This window comes from Opisthorchis viverrini, assembly GCF_000715545.1.
Source record: "Opisthorchis viverrini unplaced genomic scaffold opera_v5_188, whole genome shotgun sequence".
Taxonomy (NCBI): domain Eukaryota; kingdom Metazoa; phylum Platyhelminthes; class Trematoda; order Opisthorchiida; family Opisthorchiidae; genus Opisthorchis; species Opisthorchis viverrini.
This window is the reverse complement of record NW_008751842.1, coordinates 579,862-601,548: the sequence shown is the minus strand read 5'-3', so window position 1 is coordinate 601,548 and position 21,687 is coordinate 579,862. Positions and strand designations below refer to the sequence as shown.

Here is a 21,687-nt window from a genome sequence, read left to right as displayed (position 1 = left end):
GTTGGGTGATCGGAGTGCTCGGTTTCTAACCCGTTTCCTCGGAGGAACTCAGGATCGCTGCTCCTATAAGTATGGCTATTGCGGTTATCTGTAGGTCACCTGCTCTCACCCCTATCGCAGTCGTCGGCTGTAGCACCCTTTCGGTGTCTGACTGCCACTCCATCCGATGGAAGCATGAGGGCTGGGATACTCCCAGGTTGCCCAAGCCTAGACAGGGGAAGTTAAAATGCGGAGTTCGGGTTCGAACCACGGACTTTCCGGTCGGTAAATTCGCCCTATAACCTTTGAGCCATCTTGCTTCCTCAGCACGACTTTACCTCCATACCACCTCGTTATACGATTACTCGCAGTATGTAGACTCGTTGTTCTTCGTTAAGCTGTTTCTCGCTGCTCTTCCTGACGGCTCAACCTTTAGGAACTAAGTTCCCACCAGTATAGCCCGACCATCAAGACAATGTGACAGCTTTAGGTTGGGATTTTTACGGAACAAGTTTCAGTCCCCATCCTGGAGGACCAGGAGACTGTGTTGGTCAGACCTCTAACCATTGATTGACCAAATTGATGTCGGAGACTATGCGAGTGTCGTCCGGACAACCTCCACTCCACCAGTATAGCTCATTGGGTCCTGGAGGTGGACAAACCGTCACGCCAGGGTAAGGTTCGGTCAATTCGTGATGGAATGCAGTACTGGGCATACTTTGTTTGGGTAATCCCACCAAGGAGTGACAGCGTGTTCGTCACTGTGATCGGCTCTCGAACTACGCACATGGATAATCACATAGCCCTCCATTGTGAAGTCGGACAGATCTCACAACACCCATGCTAACTAAGCACTTTCATTTCGTGCTGCCGTAAGATGGTCTAACTCCTCGAACTCTTCGCTAGTAAATTTTTGGCATGCAAATCAGCGCTTCACATAGACGGACATGGTACGTATCCCAGGGGGCGAGATGGCCCAAGTGGTAAGAGCGCGAATCTACTGACCGGAAGATCCGAGGTTCGAGTCCCACCTCCGCCTCTCGACTTCCCTTGTCTAGGCTTAGGCAGTTTCGTAGTATCCAAGCCCTCGTGCTTCCTTCCGGCGACATGGCAGCTAGGCACCGGAAGAATGCTACAGCTGAACTTACGTATCCCAACCCCCACAACCTGACTGGCTCCATTCTTTTTTCGAACTATTATTGGTTACAATGTATTTGCTGCGAAGGTATCGGTGGTCAAGCTTTTGAATGTCTTTAGATGTCAAGTCTTGCCAGTTGGTAAATTCAATTAGTTTTTGCCAGATGGCTCGGTTCGCTTCCAACCACCTTCAGTTCTCCGGCTAAAAACCGCATCCTGGAATGGTTGCAGCTGCTACAAGGTTGTTCATCGTGGAAGCGAGAGCCACGCGTTAGGGGTGATGGTACGATCAGTTTGTTGAGGCCGAATGATTCTGTTTGTCTCGTATGCCATGAAGTGAGAGCTACGAAGTGAAGGCAATAGGTTTGATGTACGACCACCATCGTTCTGGATGGCTCGGCTTCCAACCTCCTTCAGTTCTCCGGCTAAAAACCGCATCCTGGAATGGTTGCAGCTGCTACAAGGTTGTTCATCGTGGAAGCGAGAGCCACGCGTTAGGGGTGATGGTACGATCAGTTTGTTGAGGCCGAATGATTCTGTTTGTCTCGTATGCCATGAAGTGAGAGCTACGAAGTGAAGGCAATAGCTTTGATGTGCGATCACCATCGTTCTGCGTTTCCTATCCGGGAAGACGACAGTTACCAACCTGGTAAAGGCTTTCATGCTTTGACAGAATTCGACATGACAGAAGATAGTGATGGACATTTTAAAAGGTTTGGATGCTGTTGCTGCTGTTCGCTTTCCAGCATAGGGTTTACATGAATCTGTGCTTAACTGAACTATATGGCGGCCGGCCGATGTCTCGATGGCCCTCGTGCTGTCACTTTCTATCCCGACTGTCTGACAGTGATGGAAGTGTAGGCACCTCGGTTGTTTATGGTAGGTTAGCCCTAGGTCCATCTCCCTGTCCGACCTTTCCTCTTTCAACTATGAGACATTGTTGTACAAGAATGAAACTGCAGTGTTCTGGTAAATGATGATTATATTGGCTCGGTCCTCAGTTGCAATCTTTGATTTAAAGGCTTGATCCTGGAATGCCGGCAGTTTCAACTGAAAAGATGAGTTGTCACACTTGTCTCACCCGCGAGAGCGAGGTTACTGTCAGTTACTGATCAACGTAGTATAGATGGCTGCAAGTGTCACACGTATACCCAAGACATGGAGTACCAATGGACGACAATGGTGCACCAACCCTCACACCACGTAAGACGACGGGGACGAAAGTGGGATTTAAAGCGAAATTGCGCACACATCTATATCCTGACGCACCGGGATTTGACTCCCTGGTATGCTTTAGATAATCAGTTTTTGTTTACCTTTGTCCCGACTTGGCACCCAACCCGAATTATGTGAATGCCTGCTCCTTGTTTTGGTTCGTTTTTTATTTTCACTGTCGAAGGAGGGAGAAGCAATCACTGTTCTTAGCACAGAGTCCCCAAATTGCATACGCTTTGTCGTAGGAAAGTCAATACAACTTTATCTCACCGAATAATCTATTGTCTGTGGATCGCTAGATTATCTTCTATCTGTTCCGTAGTCCATGTTTCATTTCTTTGTTCTTTCCTTCAGCAAGAACTCTCGCCGAATGTCAGAGTTATCCGCGCCACCATCTGTCTCGGATTTCACAATAAAATGTGTTGAGAGTAAACAGCTTTTCGCGGCAGTTGAATCTAATGACAAAGATGAATTCTTGAAGTTGTATTCCGAACTTCCGCCACGGAGTCGTCCACATGTGTGGCAACTACGGAAGTCGGATCGGGGTGATACACTGGTACATATAGGTGCTCGTCTCGGACTGTCATGGCTGGTAGGTCTAGCCGTTAGTGAAAATGCTGATGTCGCCCTACACAGCCATCACAACAAACAACCGCTCCACGATGCCGCTCAAACTGGTGCTGCTGAATGTGTCAAAATACTACTTTGTTCAAATCGACTACCAGTGGATCCTCTAAAACGTGCGGATTGGACCCCTTTGATGTTGGCTTGCGCCGCAAGTGCGAATAAGCTAGATCAACAGATTATGATTTCAACTCCCTCTTTGCATCGATTCACTGACTGTGTGGAGTTGTTGCTCCAACATGGAGCAGATCCTTCATTCACAAATAAGGACGGATGGAATTGTCTGCATGTAAGTCTGGCGCAATATATTTCAATACCAACCTCAAAATGCCTGAATTTATTTGTACTTGTCTTCTGCCAACTGTTCTAATATTTGATAATTTCGATGAATCAGTGGTGCAAGAGAATCTGTCAGCTCTAAAACAGGGAGCATTAGCCACGCCCAAGAGTTCAAGATAAATCCACGTGTAATTGCTTAAAACTCCAATTGCTTAGCGAGTAGATTTCCTTCAAACATGAGACATTCCACCACATACCTACGACTGTCTTTGTTTACACCTCTGGCTTCATTCTTAATCCAATCCGTTTTTTCGTATATTTATTTTTAGTCAGAGGGTGTAGTGGTGGGTTCTTTCTAGTTGCAACACCTGTATAGAGGCACTACGTTGAAAGCGCCATCATGGCTTCTTCGTAGCTCTGTCTCACACTGAATTTCATATTTTCTGTATGTTGATTTCGATGATAACCGACCAGCTCGTTGACTTTCAGACTCTGGTTAGCCCAACCTTCAAGCCAGCTGCCATCAGTTCGCTGAACCAATAAGTCATCGACTGCAATTTTAGGAAGTGCATTGGATATTTCGGTTCGACAGCCACAACTTGTGAACTTCCTTTAAGCTGTCACTTTAACCGATGATATGTCACATTAGTTATGTGGTTTGGAACTCGTAAATATCGGTAAGAAAATGGCGCAAAAATATTAGACGGCAGGCGCAGTCTGTTTTACGTATCTGGAGTGTGTCTCAGGAAAAGAACTTGTTTTTGACGCACTCATCCTATACGTGTTCCTAGTAATTTACAATCGTTTGTGTTTATTTGTCTCCATTATCCCACGCACGACCGATACCCGTTAAGCCAACTGACCTTGAACGTCGAAGCCATTCGGCATGTCCGATCACACCAGAGTCTAGGGCTTCTTCCTGACACGTCCATCATACTCCCAGAATCCCATTGCTGATTCTTAACACATCCATCTTTCTGCCATTGAAATTCATGGGTATGTTTCAGCTGTAGCACCTTTCAGTGCCCAGCCGCCATGCCACCCGAAGGAAGGGTGAGTTACAGCAGGTTGATTTCGCGCAAATGAACAGGTAATATGCGGTGGATGGTCACTGTAATCACATGCTTTTTTTCCTAGCCATTCCGCCGTTTTTATGATTCTGTAACTTTTGGAAACTTGTGGTCCTCGAAATTCCGTGCATCAGTGCCTCAGCACTACCCACCACCCTGTAAATTTTCAATCTTCTGGGATTAAAGATGGTGGCTTTGACGGGATCGTGCGTCGTATGTTTACGCCCGCCCAGGTTGTTATGTTGCATTATGTGGACTGCAGGACATACCCGGTTGAGCCACCACTTCCGAATTTTCATCTCCGGTACGATGGTGGGATGGGATCGTGCGTCGTATGTGTACGCCCGCCCAGGTTGTCATGTTGCATTATGTGGACTGCAGGAAATACCCGGTTGAGTCACCACTTCCGAATTTTCATCTCCGGTACGTAGCCAATTCCTATCTTTATTGATGTGTCCCGTAGATGGGAAATAGATCGCTTTCTGTCTGACATTAGGCAGGATGAGGTTGAAAATCAGACAATCATTTACCATTTTGTAGGCTTTTTTCTGTCCTGTATCCTGTTTTGTGCTTCCTGGAAGTCTTTGAAGCCAAAATTTAGCAGGTCTGTGTGTTTGATCTTTCCAATCTCACATAAAACCGGAATTTTCTGACACGAAAGTAACTGCATTTTTAGAAAACATGCTTGTCACGTGATTTTGTCGCAGGGTGCAAACCAGCAGAACCCTACGGGAGGGATATCGCACAATTAAGGGTCGTGTGATTCCCCCTGTGGTTATTCATTCAAGGCAAACATCAGACATTCGTTTTTTTGTTGGGGAAAACATTGTTGGCAACGTACGCGTGGAGTAAATATTCAGTACATGGGCGGGAGCCTGAATTACGACGCCGAATTATCCGCACTTTCATTGAACAATTTGGAATAGGAAGCTTTTGCACATACGTGCTGCAGGCCTACTATTTAACTTACGAGTAGTCCAAAGTTACCGTACCGTTTTCATCATCCGGAGTTCCGTTATCTCCAAAGCGAATGATGATCAGGGCAGGACGAAAGCTAAGTCATCGAATAGAGCCACTGGTTCTACGAAATTTTACGTCTCTTGAGACTGTCGGATGCACAGTTTTTTGCTGTCGTCCAATTGTCGGAACGTTTTCCTTACAAACTATGGTATGGTAGAACAGACTGAATTAGATTGGAAATTTCGAATCGTACTGTTGCCATCCGCCTCCAAAAACGGTGTCTGCGTGAACTTCCTGATTCTAGCTGGAGACGCTAAAAATGGGTCTCTGAGACGATATTACTGACGTTCGTGCTCAGTTTCCATCTAAGGGGAATAGGTTTTGTTATGTTTAGACGGGTGAAATTTTTACGGTAAGCTCGCCTCTCTCATTTTTATTCCTTCTACTGCAGGACTATATTAGAGCAAATTGGCATGGTTATACAGTGGCGAAACACCACCGTTGTTCGGTGTAGATACCGTCAGTGTTGATGGTGATAACGCGAGATTAACATTAATTATACTCACATGGTGGCTCTTGTTTGCTTCTTCGTCCACCAATAGTATGCTCTACTTCCTCTTTCCATATATTCCTGATTTCTATCTATTTCAGGTAGCTGTTCGTGCAGCATCCCCATCTATTGTTTCTCGGCTATTGAAACACTCCCCAAACACGATATTCACACGAACTTCCAATGGTCGGACGGTTCTACACTGTCTGGCTTGCTGTCAGACCCCGTCACCAACAGACGTTCGTACCGTTGCGCAACTTATTCTGGAGCGTGCACCTTCATTACGATTCCTACCAGATAACTGTGGTACTCTTCCTGTGTTTGACGCTTTGCGAAGGGGTTTGCTTTGTTTGGTTGATGTGCTGCTACAGGTTGATGCAGTTAAACAGCTTACTGCACGGGACATTATGGGTCAGCAAGCAACACATATGTGCTCAGAAACCGGACAGGTAGGTTACGTTCCCAGGGAGGCAGCATTTTTTCTAATTAACACTTTTGTCCCATACCTCAAGAACCGTGCTCAGCCCTAGATTTCTGTGTACATATACGAACAATCTAGGGCAACTGGGGGCGAGATAGACCAAGTAGTTAGAGTGCGAATTTACTGACCGGAAGGTCCGTGGTTCGAACCCGACCTCTGCCTCTCGACTTCCCGTGTCTAGGCTTGGGCAACCTGATAGTATCCCATCCCTCGTGCCTCCTTCCTGTGGCATGGCAGCTAGGTACCAAAAAGATGCTACTGCTGAACGATTTTTAGGGCAACAACTGAAGCCTCTGTGTAGTTCACTTCCAAGGTGCAATGGAATGCTCTATAGCATAGCTTTCGTCACATCTGATAGTCTGATTCTGTAAGTAGATCCGTACCTGTTGGAGTGTCCTTGTTCAGCAGTGACCCACTATTCACCAGGATTGTCAGCGGTTACAAGGGGTTCAGAAACATGACATCAAAGTTTTGGTAGTTATGTCAGTCAGCTCTCTGGAAGGCTTAGGAAATACTTATAATCCGTATGTTCAGAATCCCGGTTCATGAAGTGACTGTTTTTCGGGATGTAAAACCTTACCGGGCATATGCTCACAGGTGGGTGACTTTAAATGGCAACTTTTGTGACTAGCAACGGCCATAGTGACTTCAATGTGAGAATTCCCCGCTATTGCAATTGAAAGTGGTTACAAACAGATGACTACTTGTTGTCAAACGCACTCGTTTGGCTTGGTTTTGACGGACGGCTCACGCGGAACCCAGCCGAGTCTCTCGTTTATGGTGTTCTTAAGCAACTGAATGTGCTGCAGCAGGCCGCCTAATTTTCAGTGGGTGCGATATTCCAGAAATCTGGATACATTGTGTAGACTGTGCCTACCTTGTGAGGCCCAAAAAGGCGGAACCGGTCTTGGGTTGTCGGAGAGTTTTCTGCAACTTTATGGGTAGTGAATTACTTCTATACGAACTAGTTTTCATATTGCAACGAAACATAAATTATGAGATATCTTTCCATGACATTAATAGTCCACAGCTTCCTAAGTCTACCTACCAAACCAAATAGTATTGGTATCCAGAAGAAAAGATGTCAGCCAATCGGTAGTCAAGCAGATTGAATAAAATATAAATGCCATCCAAGGCAGGACTTTGCATTTCGAATTCAGATTCCTAATTTGAGAACAACTTTGGCAGGAACACCAAGCTGGGTGAGAGTTAGGTGAATGGTGGGGTGTGCCAAGTTCATAGGCGCAAAGTACAGACCATTGGTAAAGCCGAATCAAACTTGAATGCTCACTATCTGCTAATCTGTACTTTAATGACCCATAAGGTACGTGCTCGACAGTACGAAGGAAGTAGAGAACAAGTTAATACAGTTTTTACCTTTACCTTTCACAACCTGCCTGTGTTTCTTAAAGAAATGTCACTTACCGGCCATACTGAGCCGTTCTTGTTCATGTAGCGTCTTGTCGTAGAAGCGGAAAGATAAGCGAATCTCCTGTTTCGCTAGTATTTTACAACTGACTTACCGAAACTCATTCAGTCTCATCCGATGGGCCTAGATTAATGGCGTACAATGTGGGAGGTGTGAGGTGTGTACCCAATTTTTAAGTTTTAACTCAAATGATAGCAAGGTCGGAAAATTTAACTGACCTGCTTTGACTGGTAGAACCCTGGTTCATGTGTCTACTTAAAATACAAGGGCCGTTTGATGCTCGATTGATTAGTTGCTTATCTGTCTTCTGATTCAATACAACGGTAACCACTATCGAAGGAAGGATAATTGACATCTGGGGCCAGAATGACAAGATAAGTCGTCAGGTTTTGCATGACGGAAAATACTGTTATGGACTCTGTGGCGGAGTGGGTTGTCTTTTGGCGAGTTTCTGTGCAATCACTGTACGTAACTGTATAGGTCACAACCACCCACATTTTATGAAGTTACCGTCTCATGATGAGAGGGACCCGATCGAGGAGTAGGTCCGTTTCTCTATAAACCTTTCCGTATCACCATTTATGACTCCTTAGTTTTTCTCTCCAGGGTGCCATCTTAATTCACCTCGGCTTCGTCTACCGCTCAATGTCATCAACAGACTGAGTGATTAGTCTCTTTTTTCCTTTCAGCTGGAATGTTTAGAACTCGTTATCAACCACCTTGGTCCGCGTTCCTTAACTTCTCCTGTGCCTTCAGATTCTTCGAGTGGATTAGCTGGAGCTCATCCACTTCATCTTGCCTGTCGTTCTGGTCAACACCGAATTGTCAGCTACATCATCGATCTCTGGATGCGCACTCAGAATTCTGTCTGCCCTGTCACTGATTGGCTGTTGCCCCTAGACTGTGTGGGTCGTTCCCCCTTCCATTACGCCGCGTTTGGAACAGCTGGGTGGGGAGCAGTTCACAGAGAGGATAGACTTTTGTGTATAAAACTGATATGTGATCATTTTTTACATCATTGTTTGAACGACCAACAATCTTCCCACTTTTTTCGTAGTATATTGATTGCAATGTTGGAAATCCAGTGTCTGGACCCTGAATTTCGACATCAATTTCAGAAGTGTTTAGAGTGTTCAGAAGTGGTGAAAAATAAATCCTCCGTCTCTGGTTCGTCCTGATTGATTATTTCAACCTGTGTTTACTTGCATCCCATTTCTCACCATTTCCCAGTTCGACTGAAGGGTTTTTCTGTACTGGTTGACTGAGCATAGATAAAGCTGTCTTTCAAAGTAGATAGTTATCGCACCAGCCCTGTGAATTTTTGCATCACGTGTAAGCGGAAGAGAGGGCAAACAGACTGCTTGTGTATATTATAATAATATTATGGATTTGGCAAGCCACGCCTCCGACGGCCCTTGCCGTTTGCTCTGGTTTGATGCCAGTTTTTTTATAACTGTTGGTGGTTGTTCCTACACAGTCAGAGCTGGCTCATTCGGAAATGCGAAGTGTTTGTAGATAGGTTGTTTTTGAACGCGACGTTCACGTAACCAATAGCCAACTCCTTTTTTGGAATGATTGTGCTCAAGGCTGTGAGTACTGAATTTGTCCTACACTGCTCTTCTAAGTAAGTAGTAGCTGTATACCGCCGACCGTTCAGTTGCCCGATCATCCCTTCGTCCAGTTCGTATTTGCCCTAGTGACGAGCATATAAGTACTGTGGCTTTTAGCCTCTGACATATTTGCTACATCACTTACTGCTTCGTTTTGTGTATGGTCGCCACTATTCATCGCATGTGCACTAGGTGCGTCCTCCACAGACCACGGATACCAATTAAACCATTTCCTCAGGAGTTTCAATTATCTCTAGGATCTTTGCTCCCGGTTAGTCTTTAGATAGTGATTCGGATTAGGACCCCAAGCCCATTATGTAAATGTCATCCCATCTTTTCCCAACAGGACCTTGTGGGAATTAGACAATAAGCTGAACTAGCCGGAAGGCAAATAAGTGACAATAAGGGTTTCAGTCTCTGTCCAGACGACCCACAATTGTTTTTACCGCTTGTCTTTAGCCAGTACTATGATGATTATCGATGAATGAAGTCTTTACAGATATCGAGCAACACATGTACCCTATTTGAGATAGGTTACAGGTTTGGATGGGAACAGACAAACAAACGGAAGATGAAGTAGGAGGTAGAACAACGGAGACAACATAAAAGGATTGTGAAGCTACAACCGTTGACATAGAGTACTTTAGTAGTGCCTAGCAGATCTGATGATCCAATGGAACATGCCTTGCTTCGCTAAATGCATTGGGTTTTTCGTTAACAGATCAGTAAGAATGTGGTAATAGGTTGACCAATGTAGGTTACAGAAAACAAAACTTTCTAACCACGTTCACTGTCAGGAGCAGTGAAAGTTTCAACATCTTTGCGAATGGCGGTCTATCAATTGCCGACCGGTGTTACTGTACGAAGGTATTCATCCGCAGACAGGTGGTGGGATATGCTGGAGTGAATTCTGGACGCGACAAAAGTGTATCAATGCTTTACACCATCGATCAGCAAATTGTATCCAGAAGGTACAATGCTCCAAAACCAACCGGGCGATCGCCGCTTCGGATCTTGTTGTGTGTTAAAATCACTTGAATTATAGAATTCAATATCATCTGGGATCCCAGAACTTCACTGTCAACAGCAAGTGATCGCATCACCTGGTGTACGCGCTCAACACGTGGTCGAGACACGGGACAATATAAAAAAATTGTTCAGTCGTAACACTCGGTGTTAACTGCCATGCCACCCGAAGGAAGCACGAGGGATGGGATACTGCCAGGTTGCCCAAGCCTAGACAGGAGAAGTCGAAATGCAGAGGTCGGGTTCGAACACGGTCAGTAAATTCGTGCCCTAACCACTAAACCATCCTGTCTGCCCGGCAGAGCTTTTTGCATTCAGTCATACGCTGGATAAAAACAGTCCAAAGGCTGTTTGGCAATCACCTAGAAATTATATTTGAGACCCTCGTTCAGCAAACTAATCTGTATTGGTAAATATCAGATTATTGGTGAAAGACGTTGCAACAGTGGGTGTCATCCGTCGGAGGCACCGAAAAAAATTTACCATCACAGAACTGTCATCTTTGGCGCGTTTTGTTGCATTATTCACCCAAGGATTGCCACCCGCACTAACTACATTCAAATTCGGGCTTTTGACCATGTGGCAGTTAGCTTGCAAACATTTTGCACATCGTCAGTGCGCGCCACCGAGTTACTGGTATTTTGACAACATCAAACTGTTGCAATTCATCATTTTCAACGCGTTGCTCGCTGTCCCTGTCCTTTCTACTCTCAGTAACTGAAACTGTAGGAGCCAGATTAGTAACAAGACTGAAGGAACGTAGATGGGTTCGAGTTTCAGACCCATAAATCCGTTTCCATTGTCTAACTAGCTTGACTACAGTCAACGTTTATATACCTGCATTGGCATAGTTTCATCCACCACTGAGTGGCTCTCGACAGCACAATAAATCACCGTGTTTATCAGATCAACAATCGCAAATGTGCGTGTTTACGGTCAACTAGCATTATGTTGTCCAACTGTTGAAACCCTGGTCTCAGCACGGATAGGAGGCTGACGCTGGGACAACTTTATGATTGCTCTAAAATGATGAATAGAGGCCAACTTTCGTTACACAAGGGAACCAGATTGCGACTATTGCTAACGTCTGTCCCTCTTTCCTCTCATCGTTGGCGATGTCCTGTCAGATATACATTGAAAGGAGTGCAACTATATGCGTCTTGTGGTCGTCGATCACTAACAGAGAGTTCTCAAATTGCGTTTTTTTTAATGTGGTTAGTGGACCGTCACTGGTGTCGAGATTTTGTTATCTAACTTATATTTGGTCCGAGATACAATCTACAGTCCAATCACAGATGATCTGCGTATGACGGCAACTTTCTAGCAGGTTGGATGTGTTCGGGGAAGCATTTTCGCCGTAGCTAACCGATCTGCATTTGACCCTTGGTGGTTAGGACTGTCTCAGTTCTCGTGACTTGATCAGCTGAGAGCTTCGAACAGTACCACTCGATCAATGGTCACATAAACTGATCTATCATCGTTTGGCTCAGCTAGCCATTGCTTTGAATTGTTGGCTAGAACAGTTACACCATCCACAGTTGTACCCAGACTCTAGGTTATCTCATGGTTCAGTGCAGCAGGCACAAACAATGGAACTGTTGGTTTTGGTTATCAAGCTCATTGGGAGGCAATCGGTAGAGCCGTGCTTAAGCGCGAACATCCTGCATCATGACAGTTAAACAGAAATCAGCTCATATCAAGCAGGGGTCACGTTTCCTGACTTTTGAAATCAATGGCAGTCCATCTCAGGACGTAGAGGGCCCCTAAATCACCAAAAATTTCCATCTTTTGGGGGCTGATGTACCCATTGGTCAAATGGCAAAGTTCGCGGAACCCACCTTTAGAGCACTGTTCCCTATTAGGGGTAAACGCATTGGGGAACTACTGTGTTACTTTATTCTCTGTGGTGAATGGGGGAATAGACTCAGTAATCTGGACCGTAAAGGAAGCATGAACTGTGCCAAACTGGATATTTCCTGGATGATGAAACGCAACATTCGGAGAACTACTTTGATTGTCCTTATCTAAATTGGGTAGCCTTGGTGATAGCATTCTTCGAGTAGTGAAAATGATGTCATCCCCTTCTGTGCAAGCGCAATTGGTGGTTCAGTTATTGTTCGAAATTGTTTAATGCATCAGCCTCTGTTGCAACTGGAATGCGTAGCACACGTGCATTGTACGCATACCACATTTTGTCTGGTTTATCAGTTGAACACCCATGTGACCCGATAAGTATGCCGGCCACTTAGTCTGACATCACTGTCGGGTTTTGTGACTACCAATTCGAGTTCCTCTTGGCAGCCTTTTTGGTGTCCGTTGAGAGAGTGCTGCGTGTTTCGTGGTTCAATACCAAGGTGCGTGAAACGACACCAGGAATGGCATGCGGTTGATTGATTCCATGCATCGTGGGATAGTGAAGACTTTCTCCGTCGTTTTTTAACAGCAAAGCACCCGTATCTATTATTCCAGGTTTCACTGATCGTCCAGTCTGACTCTGAAACAGAATTCACTGAAATACCTCATTGCTTGGATCTGTCCCCCACGATGGGAAATTTCGGACCCTTTGTTTCGCAAGCAATTAGGATTTCAGTAATAGCATTTTACGTTTCTCTGCGCACTCATCTTGTTATTGTTCATTATATTATGCTATTCTTTATATACTTGGTTGAGGCTGTTGCTTTTTTTGCAAGCTACTCACTACAACGTTGAATCAGGATCCATTCTTCTTTCAATATTCACTTGTTCGAACACCACCAAGTTGTTGCATTCCTACGAAATGTGCCGTGAGATTGATCTCTTTTGGAATATCAATATTTTCGATCCCAAATATTGTCATTTTTTGCTGTTCTCTGGACGCAGCTTTCCCTGCTAACAAGAAGTGGAGAAGAAAATCGTTGATCAAAGTTGCCCTGCATTTTAATAATAAGTACGTATACTAAGAACCGTGCAGACCGCACTCGCCCACGTTTTCGACAATCCCATGTATCCCAGTTTGCCCCCATGATACCGCCCAACCGTTCTTTTTAATACAATGGAGCCCACACGACATTCTTTTGCTGTTGGCTTCCTTCAAACGCACATTATCGCTTATCTGCTGGTCTGTTCACCTGGCTGCATATTTACTTACTTACTCAACTAACTTTTCATAAAGCGACCCCTACCTCCCGAAATGTGGTGGACGCTGCCAACGATCCACTCTCAGATACGCACAAGTTACGACCCATGTTGTTTTCTTGATGACGTGCAGATCCAGCTGTTTCATGTAGTCTTTGACCGTATTACCCCAAGCCTTCGCTACCGGCAACACTGCATACACGATGAACAGGGAAAATGGTTATGCAACAATCTTTGAACTTTACTTGGGTTCTCTGTTGTTAATCCGTTCTCGAAGAACCAAGTGACAGTTTGATGTGCTCTAGGTTCACGGTGATTGATAAACATGATGGCTACGCCGATAATATTGTGATAATGTTGTAACATCGGCAGTGTGTTGACAGTGATAATAATGCCAATAACGGTAAGTGCACCAATCCGAGGATATTCTTGCAACTAGAATAAACCTGCATCCCGTAACAGCTTAAAGCTGCTGCTGATGGTGATCACGATTGTGCTGAGGAGAAGAATGACTTAGAATGAGACCGTAGAGTGAGATCCAAAAACAGATAGAAAATGGAAAATGGCGGGAAATTTAACTGGAAAGCTGGCGTCGTCGTATTTACTTGTACGCTTTTGTTAAACACATCTTGAAATTAGTTTGTGGCATTCACTCATTTCAACCTCCACATTTCTCAGAATACATATGTTAAACCTACTGAATAACGTAACAGAGGAGTAATATTGACAGCGACTTCAGACGCATTTTGTACGTCTTCTGAATGGGAGTCTCTGACTTTTGGAGTTGAAGCTATTGCTGACTAAAATTGTTTTCGACAGAAACGGATTATATCTACCGTCCTCCTATGAAGTTGAATCACATAACTGTTCTACTCATACATGATATTTGGCTGTTTCAACGAATAGTGAGGTCTTCCAAAATTGTTTTCGAATCACATAACTGTTCTCCTCATACATGATAGTTGGCTGTTTCAACGAATAGTGAGGTCTTCATGAATCACAACCTGACCCGAATAACACAAAACCTGAAGATTTCACAGAATCTGAGTCGGGGAAACTTATGTATGAGGTGAACAGAGTTTTATCGCGTTCACACATAAGTGGCGTCATAGAGTCACCGGAGCTCAAACAAAAAACGGTCACATTTGTGTAAAGTCCAGCCAGTGCAGAAGAAAATGAGTAAAAAAAGTGAGAACATCCGACCAAATGGTAACTGAATGTTAGTCAGAAATTATTTGCTCTTCTTGCTCTTTGATGACTTAGACTTCGGTGAACCGGATTTTGGACTTCTCTTGTCTTTTGGCGATTTCTTCCCCTTTGGCGATGCTTTTGGTGAGGATGTTTTGGCCTCAATCTCCTCTTCCTTCACATACCTCTTTTTGAGCCACTCTGGAAGTAATTCATCTTCGGGTATTTCCAGGGACATCTGACTGGCAGTTCTTCTGAAATCGCCGACAACAAATGGATCAATAACTGGCGGTGGGGGTAACCCATGCATCGGCATCAAGGGATCGACCACCGGGCGTATAAATAGTGCATCATCCAGAGCTAGCAAGGTTTCGTCATACCAGCGCAGTTCCGTACGATCGCATATTAGGTGAAGTTTATTAGCCCAACGGTCGACCACACATGCTGTTCCATTTTTGCCCAAACTAAAATGCCCGGGTCTAACGTGTTGGTAAGGATCAACTTTCCATGAGCCCATGTAACACGTTTCACCATGAGGAAGGGAAGGCAACCAAGGTCCTGGTGGACGTTTATCGTCCGCGTTATACACTCGCATGTAGCCGCCACGTGAATCAGAAACCACAACGAGACCGAGTGAGTCGACCTGTACACCAAATGGTTCTCCAATGGATAGACGATCTAGCCCCAACTCAGCATACCACGTCAAGTCCACCCGATCAAGTTTCGATAAAAGCATCTGTCGGCAAATCCAGAACACCTGTATTCTGGGAGGCCTCGTGCAAGCTAGGAATAGTTTATCCTCACTAGCAGCACAGCCACCCGACGATGCCAGGTGGACACAGGTGCTTTCGTCAGGGTATGCATTTTCGAGGCGTACATCAATCGGTTTCAAGTAGGCTGGCTCGAAAAGCTTGATTCTTTGAATAGGTTGAAAAAGGACGAACAACAGATCACGGTTGGCGCAAAGACCTATCGGTGTACAATCATCTTCCAATACGCACCTTTTCGACTCACTTTCCACAGGCAAGTCAGGGATTTCAGGTAAGGGTGGTTCTTGGGCAGCATATCTGAAGTCAATTTTCGCTTCTTCTTTCAGGTCCATAGGACTGTAAAGCACTAACATGGTTTTTTTTGCGGTGGGACACGTAACAAGTACGGCCATTCTTCCAGTTTTCGGTATCTCAATCATCATCCTTGGCTCGCCGCGAACTATTACATTTGGTGAGCATAACGAGATCTTTGCACTGACAGGATCAAAGTAATAGCGTAAAATTCTCCTCTGAGGCGGATCTGTTACCCATATGTCACCCCAGCTCGTGATGACCGGGCAATAGGGAGACCAAAACCATTCTCTTTTTTCAAACGTGATCCGATTTGCATAGGGGTACCACACTTGCCTACGCAATCGTGAAAGCAATGGGCCCTTTGGCGGATCTGGTGGAGGTGGTGGACGTGGGGGTGGAACAAATATGAAAGGTTGTTCATCCTCGTCTGCATTGTATTTTGGCGATTTATTTCCCTTCGGAGATTTTTTCGGCGAACTCTTGCTCTTCGGTGAGCCCTTGTCTTTGGGGGACCGCTGGGATTTTGGAGAGGACATACCGCTCACACGGCTATGGGCTGAGCATACTTTGAAAAGCGATATTGATCAAATGTTTATCGATTCGTCAAGGTCGTTTTACAAATGCACATCAAGTCAGCTGGATCCCAATGCAGAGTGCATATTCACTGTCAGATCAAGGAGCAGTCCAACGCCTAATAATGCATTTCTTCAGCGTCAGCCGCTCACAAATCTGTGTGTAGTATTAACTTTGAGGGTAGAGGATAGTGAGAAATCAGCTGTGACGTTCGGGCACAAGGTAAAGTTCAATGACCGATGAAAATTTTGAGATGGAGCTTTAAAACTATCTCACAATATTGAACTGAACTACTGACTGACCTCACTATATTTCCACAGTGATGGCATCAGTGTTCGTTTAAAAAGTGCATTGAGGGGCAGTAGAAAGTGCGAAAGTTCCTGCACTATTCTCCAGCTCGCTAAACTCATGGACACCCGTTCTCTCTGTGTACCCTTTCGTTCCTCACACTTCACGCGGCCTTGTTTCAAACATATCAGTCAGCAGCGTACACAAAATGAGTAATGAATTGTGTTGGTGCGCTATTCTAGGTAGATACACTGCTGACTCCTGATTTTTGCAAATTGTTGGATGCATCAATGCTAATTTTAAGGGTGGGCCCTTCGAACACCGCTCCACATTTTTTATGCACTAGTCCTATAGTTGGCGCAAACTCCAAATTGCTTCGTTTTCTTTGGGACTCATCATGTAGGCCCAGTACGCGAAAATCCATCTACCCTGCTTTCCACTTGAACAGAATATCTAATGTATGTGGAATTTAACACATTTACAAAGTCAGGCGTTGACGGGGGACTAAGCTAAATCGCAAGCTTGCGGTATTTTCCAGTCCTAATGAGAGAGGCACGTGAACAGAATATTTAATGTTTGTGGAACTTAACATTTACAAAGTCAGGTCTTGACGGGGGACTAAGCTAAATCGCAAGTTTGCGGTATTTTCCAGTCCTAATGAGAGAGTTCACTGGGCTGTCGGGTATGGCCTGATGTTTTGTACTATTTGCCCATTTATATACCTACTCATATACCCGTATGTTCGTGTATTTGTACTACTCTGACTCAAATTGACTATAAGATGAGTTTAGACCCCACACTGTTAGAGAAAACCCGTGGCCATTTCCTTACTTCCACTCCTGGGGCGTTTACTATCGCAGCACGTGTAGGTTTTTCCTAGTGACTGAATGCACATTATGAATAATCACTGAGTTGGTTTATAGAAGGCTCATTGTCATGACCTCCTATGTGAATTCCTCTTCCCATTGAGTAAGCTTTACATCTAAAGAAGTGTCATGTGCACTGACCCCATTTCGTGGAATATTCCATTCAATCGATAAACAAAAAGAAAAGGCGATAAAACAGTCTCATTGAGCTAACACTATTTTACCAGCAGCTATGTTCAAAAGATCTACTATTATACGTCGGTGCAGGAATCACAACCTAAAAGTTCGCTCCAGAAGTATCTGCTAAGACTACCCCATTCCTGCTGTTCAAGAAAGTGCGATCCCAAANAACAAGCCTTGTATTACTTGAATCTAAAAGAGACCCCTGCGATGAAACGTCATTTTTGGGATCACAACAAATGAAAACACGATGACTTTTCCATTTTCCCTTATCAACCGGTAGATGGCACAACAGATAGCGATGCTATCGCTAAAATAGACCGATGATAGCCCAACATCACCCTGATGCTCTACAGTGCTGAGAAGCGGATGAGAATACATATGTTGGTTTGCGGTTTCATCCACCTGCTGGTGGCCAACAGCTTCTGGAATTTTTTGCAGTGCCTTTATTGCCAGCCGAAGGAATTTTGTTCATCGTAAACACGGCGTTGGCAAAGGCGAAATCTAGGAAGTTACAAACAACAACAACAAACTCTCTACGTTGACATTTCCTTTCGATTTCCCCTGTCTAGGTTTGGGCAACCTGGCGGTATCCCAGCCTTCGTCCTTCCTTCGGTAGGCATGGCAGCTGGACACCGAAAGAGTGCTATAGCTGAACGTTTTTTCAGCTGAAAGGTAGAAAGCCAAAGTTCCTCTTTCCCTCCTCTCTCTCATTCGTTTGAACCTTTTTTCTAGAGAGACAATTTATCCCGAAGACTGACAACAAGTTATCTTCTATGAAGTGCTGCTTACGACAGCGGTAGTCTGAAGAGACCGCTCCTCAGGACAAACCGATTTCGGTCAGGCTCTGGTAGCACAGTGTAATACCACAGCCCTCTCGCTACCATTTCTCGTATCTCCGTTCAGGACTGTCCATAGGGGGCGACTACCTCAAATCACGCTTCATAATACCGTTTGACATAAGTCCACACTCTACAAGTGGCCTATTCAATGATTGGGTCCACCAGAGTAGAGATAACTCTATCAAAAGATCAGTTTTTGTTTGGCCACTGCAGCAGAGGAAGCAAGGTTTTCGTTTGATATGCTAGCAAATTCTAGCAGAAGTTCTAGAACCGGAAAACTGAGTTTATCCGAATGGTGTAGTAGCAATCATATACAACCATCGCTTATCAATGCAGAGCTCATTTTGCTACATCTTAAAACAAGAAATTACGGACTCCAGTATAACTCATGTAAGTCAGCTGAAATACAGCTTGAATGTGCTGAAACATAACGGAATTCTCATCTTGGATTAGAGTATTACAGTAGGGTATTAGAATAATACTAGAATGGGCCTGGCGCATTCATGAACTACGTCAGAAATGGAGACATCAGCCGGCAGAATGTCTGCTCACAGTGTATGTCCACAGCATTCAAAGTCTGAAGGTTTGTAAACTTAGGTATTAGGAACCGCTAGTGTGACTGATAAATAAGGCGACAAAGGCTGGCTTATATTTGTTTGGAATCTGAATCATGTAGCAGTTTGCTAAGTTTGGTCATTTGTCTTGTCTTTCTATGAAATTGAATGCAAATTTGCCTGTCGTACTGGTGAGGATTTGGACCCTCTGAGCGTATCATGTTTTTCTTGAGCTTATTAGCCTGTATTGCGGATGTGTGATATCTCTCGGAAAGTATGACCGGCCAAACGTTATCCCAGTAATGCGACACGAAATTTGTGGTGAAAGCAAAAAGCAGGCACAACTGGGAGGTTGGTATCTGGAAACAAAATTTAAATGCTGCTGGGGGAATAGTTTGTGAACAGTAGTCATTCAACTGTAACAATCCAAGCTCTTTCTCCGGTAGGGATTATCGTGAATGGAAACTGATCTAAGATGTAAAAAGCAGTTAGCTGTGAAAACGGGGTAGAGTACTCCGTTCTAGCTAGAAAGCCTCAGTTGGATATAGCAGGATCGGTCTTAAGCTCTTTTGGGAGACGAATTTCACCATGTACCACTCTGTCACTCGAACATTACTCAAAATTGCGCGTATGCTGAGTACGAATGGAATTTCTCTTTTGTTACATTCCATGCGAAGGATTAGTTGGGACACCGGAGCAGATGATAGTATTTAGACGGATTTAACAATCTCCATGATAAATCTACTTAATTGAGACCCCTATTTGATTTTTGAGACCTAAATTTTCCGCGCCACCAGTTTTAATGATCAAATGTGCCGTCTTACTCGGCACACAGTTCATGGGGAGGAGCAACTCCAGGAGAGATATAGGCATGGCGCAGCACATTTGTATTCATTAGGCATTCCAAAACGAGGACCAGGATTCTTACCACAACGTCTGAGCTGATTTTCGGAATATTCCATGACATTGAAAATCATGATACAAACCAACTTGCTCATTTCGTCTGCGGTCTGTCTGGGAAGCTACGTTATTTGTTGGTCTGCTCGCCGATGTTGGCATTTGAATGTAAAACGTTCCATCCACAATCGAGGAAGTACCGTCAGTGTGGGGGCTGAATTGACAAGTTTTCTCTCTTTCGCCTGAGGTCATATAGTTCCTAAACACTAAATAACGATTCTGGCGTGACTGGTTGGTTGTGGGATGGTTTCCGCTTATTTTGATTGGTCAACTTCGGGTCTAGATTGCATCTCTTGCTTGCACCCGTTTGGACATTTTTGGTCCTCCGTTGTGATACGTTCTATCTTTCTTGCTTCGTTTCATCTGATCCGATTGGTCCGTGGGTTACTATTGTCGTTCAGTTTTCCACATGGTTGAATGCCTCTGGGCTGATAGACCAGGTGGATATTTATTATTGGCTAATTTCTGAGGAATCCTGATGCTCCAGTTACGCTCATTCGAGGTATATCGCAGAAACAGTGCAGTACTAATGGAGTTGTAGTGTTACCGGAAAGCTCGTTATAGTCCGATTTACAGTACTAATGAGTTGTAGTGTTACCGGAAAGCTCGTTATAGTCCGATTTAGACGACTGCACCATCAAACTAAATGGTTATGATCAGTTGCGTACTGCTTGGCGTGTCAGTTTTCGCAACGGAGCTGACGTTGACATCTATGTGAAAGGAGACTAGTGTAGTCTTGGACACGTCCGACGCAGATATTGCTTGAATGTTGAGTAATTGTCAGTCCATTATCTTTAGGAACTCAAAAAACGCACCGGATACTCCAGCTTCCGAGCTATCTAAACTTGTCACTTAGTTGGACAACGTTTTTCGCGAATTAAATCTGGTCGTTTTTAACTGACTTTTTTATGGCTTACCCACATTCAGCTAGAATGTTTGTAAAAAAGCATTGACATTCCCATTACTCACATCCAACTGTCTGCCCGGATTAATAAATCTCGGGAACCGAGGAGGCTCACAAAGCTGTTGTATAGAACCTCCCGTTAACAGCAACTTATTCTGAAAATGAGTGTATTTCGTTAGATGCGTACAGAGAAAGCTTCTTTTCTAAACGTCACTGGGGCGGATTTCTGTTGGTATTTGCGAGAATGCGGTGATGAACAGCTGTTCAGTAGGAAAATTTGATCCACTACTCAAAAAGTAACCATCGAGTACAGTGTCCCCACTCAAAGAGCGCAATCCCGGGACTGGTGAATATCACACCTTCGTTGAACAGCGTGAGAGCCATTTACGCTATAGCGAACGAATTCCTTCTTTCGGACTTGACAGATATGGATAAACGGAACAAATAATGATTTATTCGTTTACATGAATCACAATACAGTGGTGTCCAAGGCGGCTTGACAAGTAAATCCAATCCAAATGTTTTGACTTTACTCGCTGTAGGCCTCGTAACCTGCATTTTTTGCGAAGACAACGAACAGACTTCGATGACTATTTCCCAAATGCAGCGCTTTTAGTAGTTGAGTTATTTCTGTTACTATGACCTCCGGCGTTCATTGTTGCGAGAGGTGCATCCTTTTTTCACTAACGGGAAACTAAATTTTGAAGCATATTCTCGCATGATATTCGGGATAGTTAAACCTACGCGTAACTCAAAGTTAAATATTGGGAACTCAAGATTAACCAAATGAACGTGCA

At 44.4% G+C, this 21,687-nt stretch overlaps 3 protein-coding genes across 3 annotated transcripts; 1 reads left to right on the top strand and 2 right to left on the bottom strand.

Moving 5' to 3' along the window:
- Positions 1 to 2,686: 2,686 nt before the first annotated feature.
- Positions 2,687 to 9,028, top strand: T265_14385 (hypothetical protein; the record flags this gene model as incomplete). Its single annotated transcript, XM_009173412.1, has 3 exons — positions 2,687 to 3,244; positions 5,916 to 6,263; positions 8,414 to 9,028. The coding sequence occupies 3 exons, from the start codon at positions 2,702 to 2,704 to the stop codon at positions 8,900 to 8,902; spliced, it is 1,380 nt and encodes a 459-aa protein (XP_009171676.1).
- Positions 9,029 to 9,201: 173 nt separating this feature from the next.
- Positions 9,202 to 13,196, bottom strand: T265_07787 (hypothetical protein; the record flags this gene model as incomplete). The annotated part of the gene is made up of 3 exons (XM_009173399.1): positions 9,202 to 9,417; positions 10,995 to 11,077; positions 13,100 to 13,196. The coding sequence occupies 3 exons, from the start codon at positions 13,194 to 13,196 to the stop codon at positions 9,202 to 9,204; spliced, it is 396 nt and encodes a 131-aa protein (XP_009171663.1).
- Positions 13,197 to 14,708: 1,512 nt separating this feature from the next.
- On the bottom strand, positions 14,709 to 16,262 carry T265_14384 (hypothetical protein; the record flags this gene model as incomplete). Its single annotated transcript, XM_009173411.1, has 1 exon — positions 14,709 to 16,262. A coding segment is annotated over one exon (1,554 nt), but the record flags the coding sequence as incomplete, so codon positions are not given.
- Between the last annotated feature and the right edge of the window lie 5,425 nt (positions 16,263 to 21,687).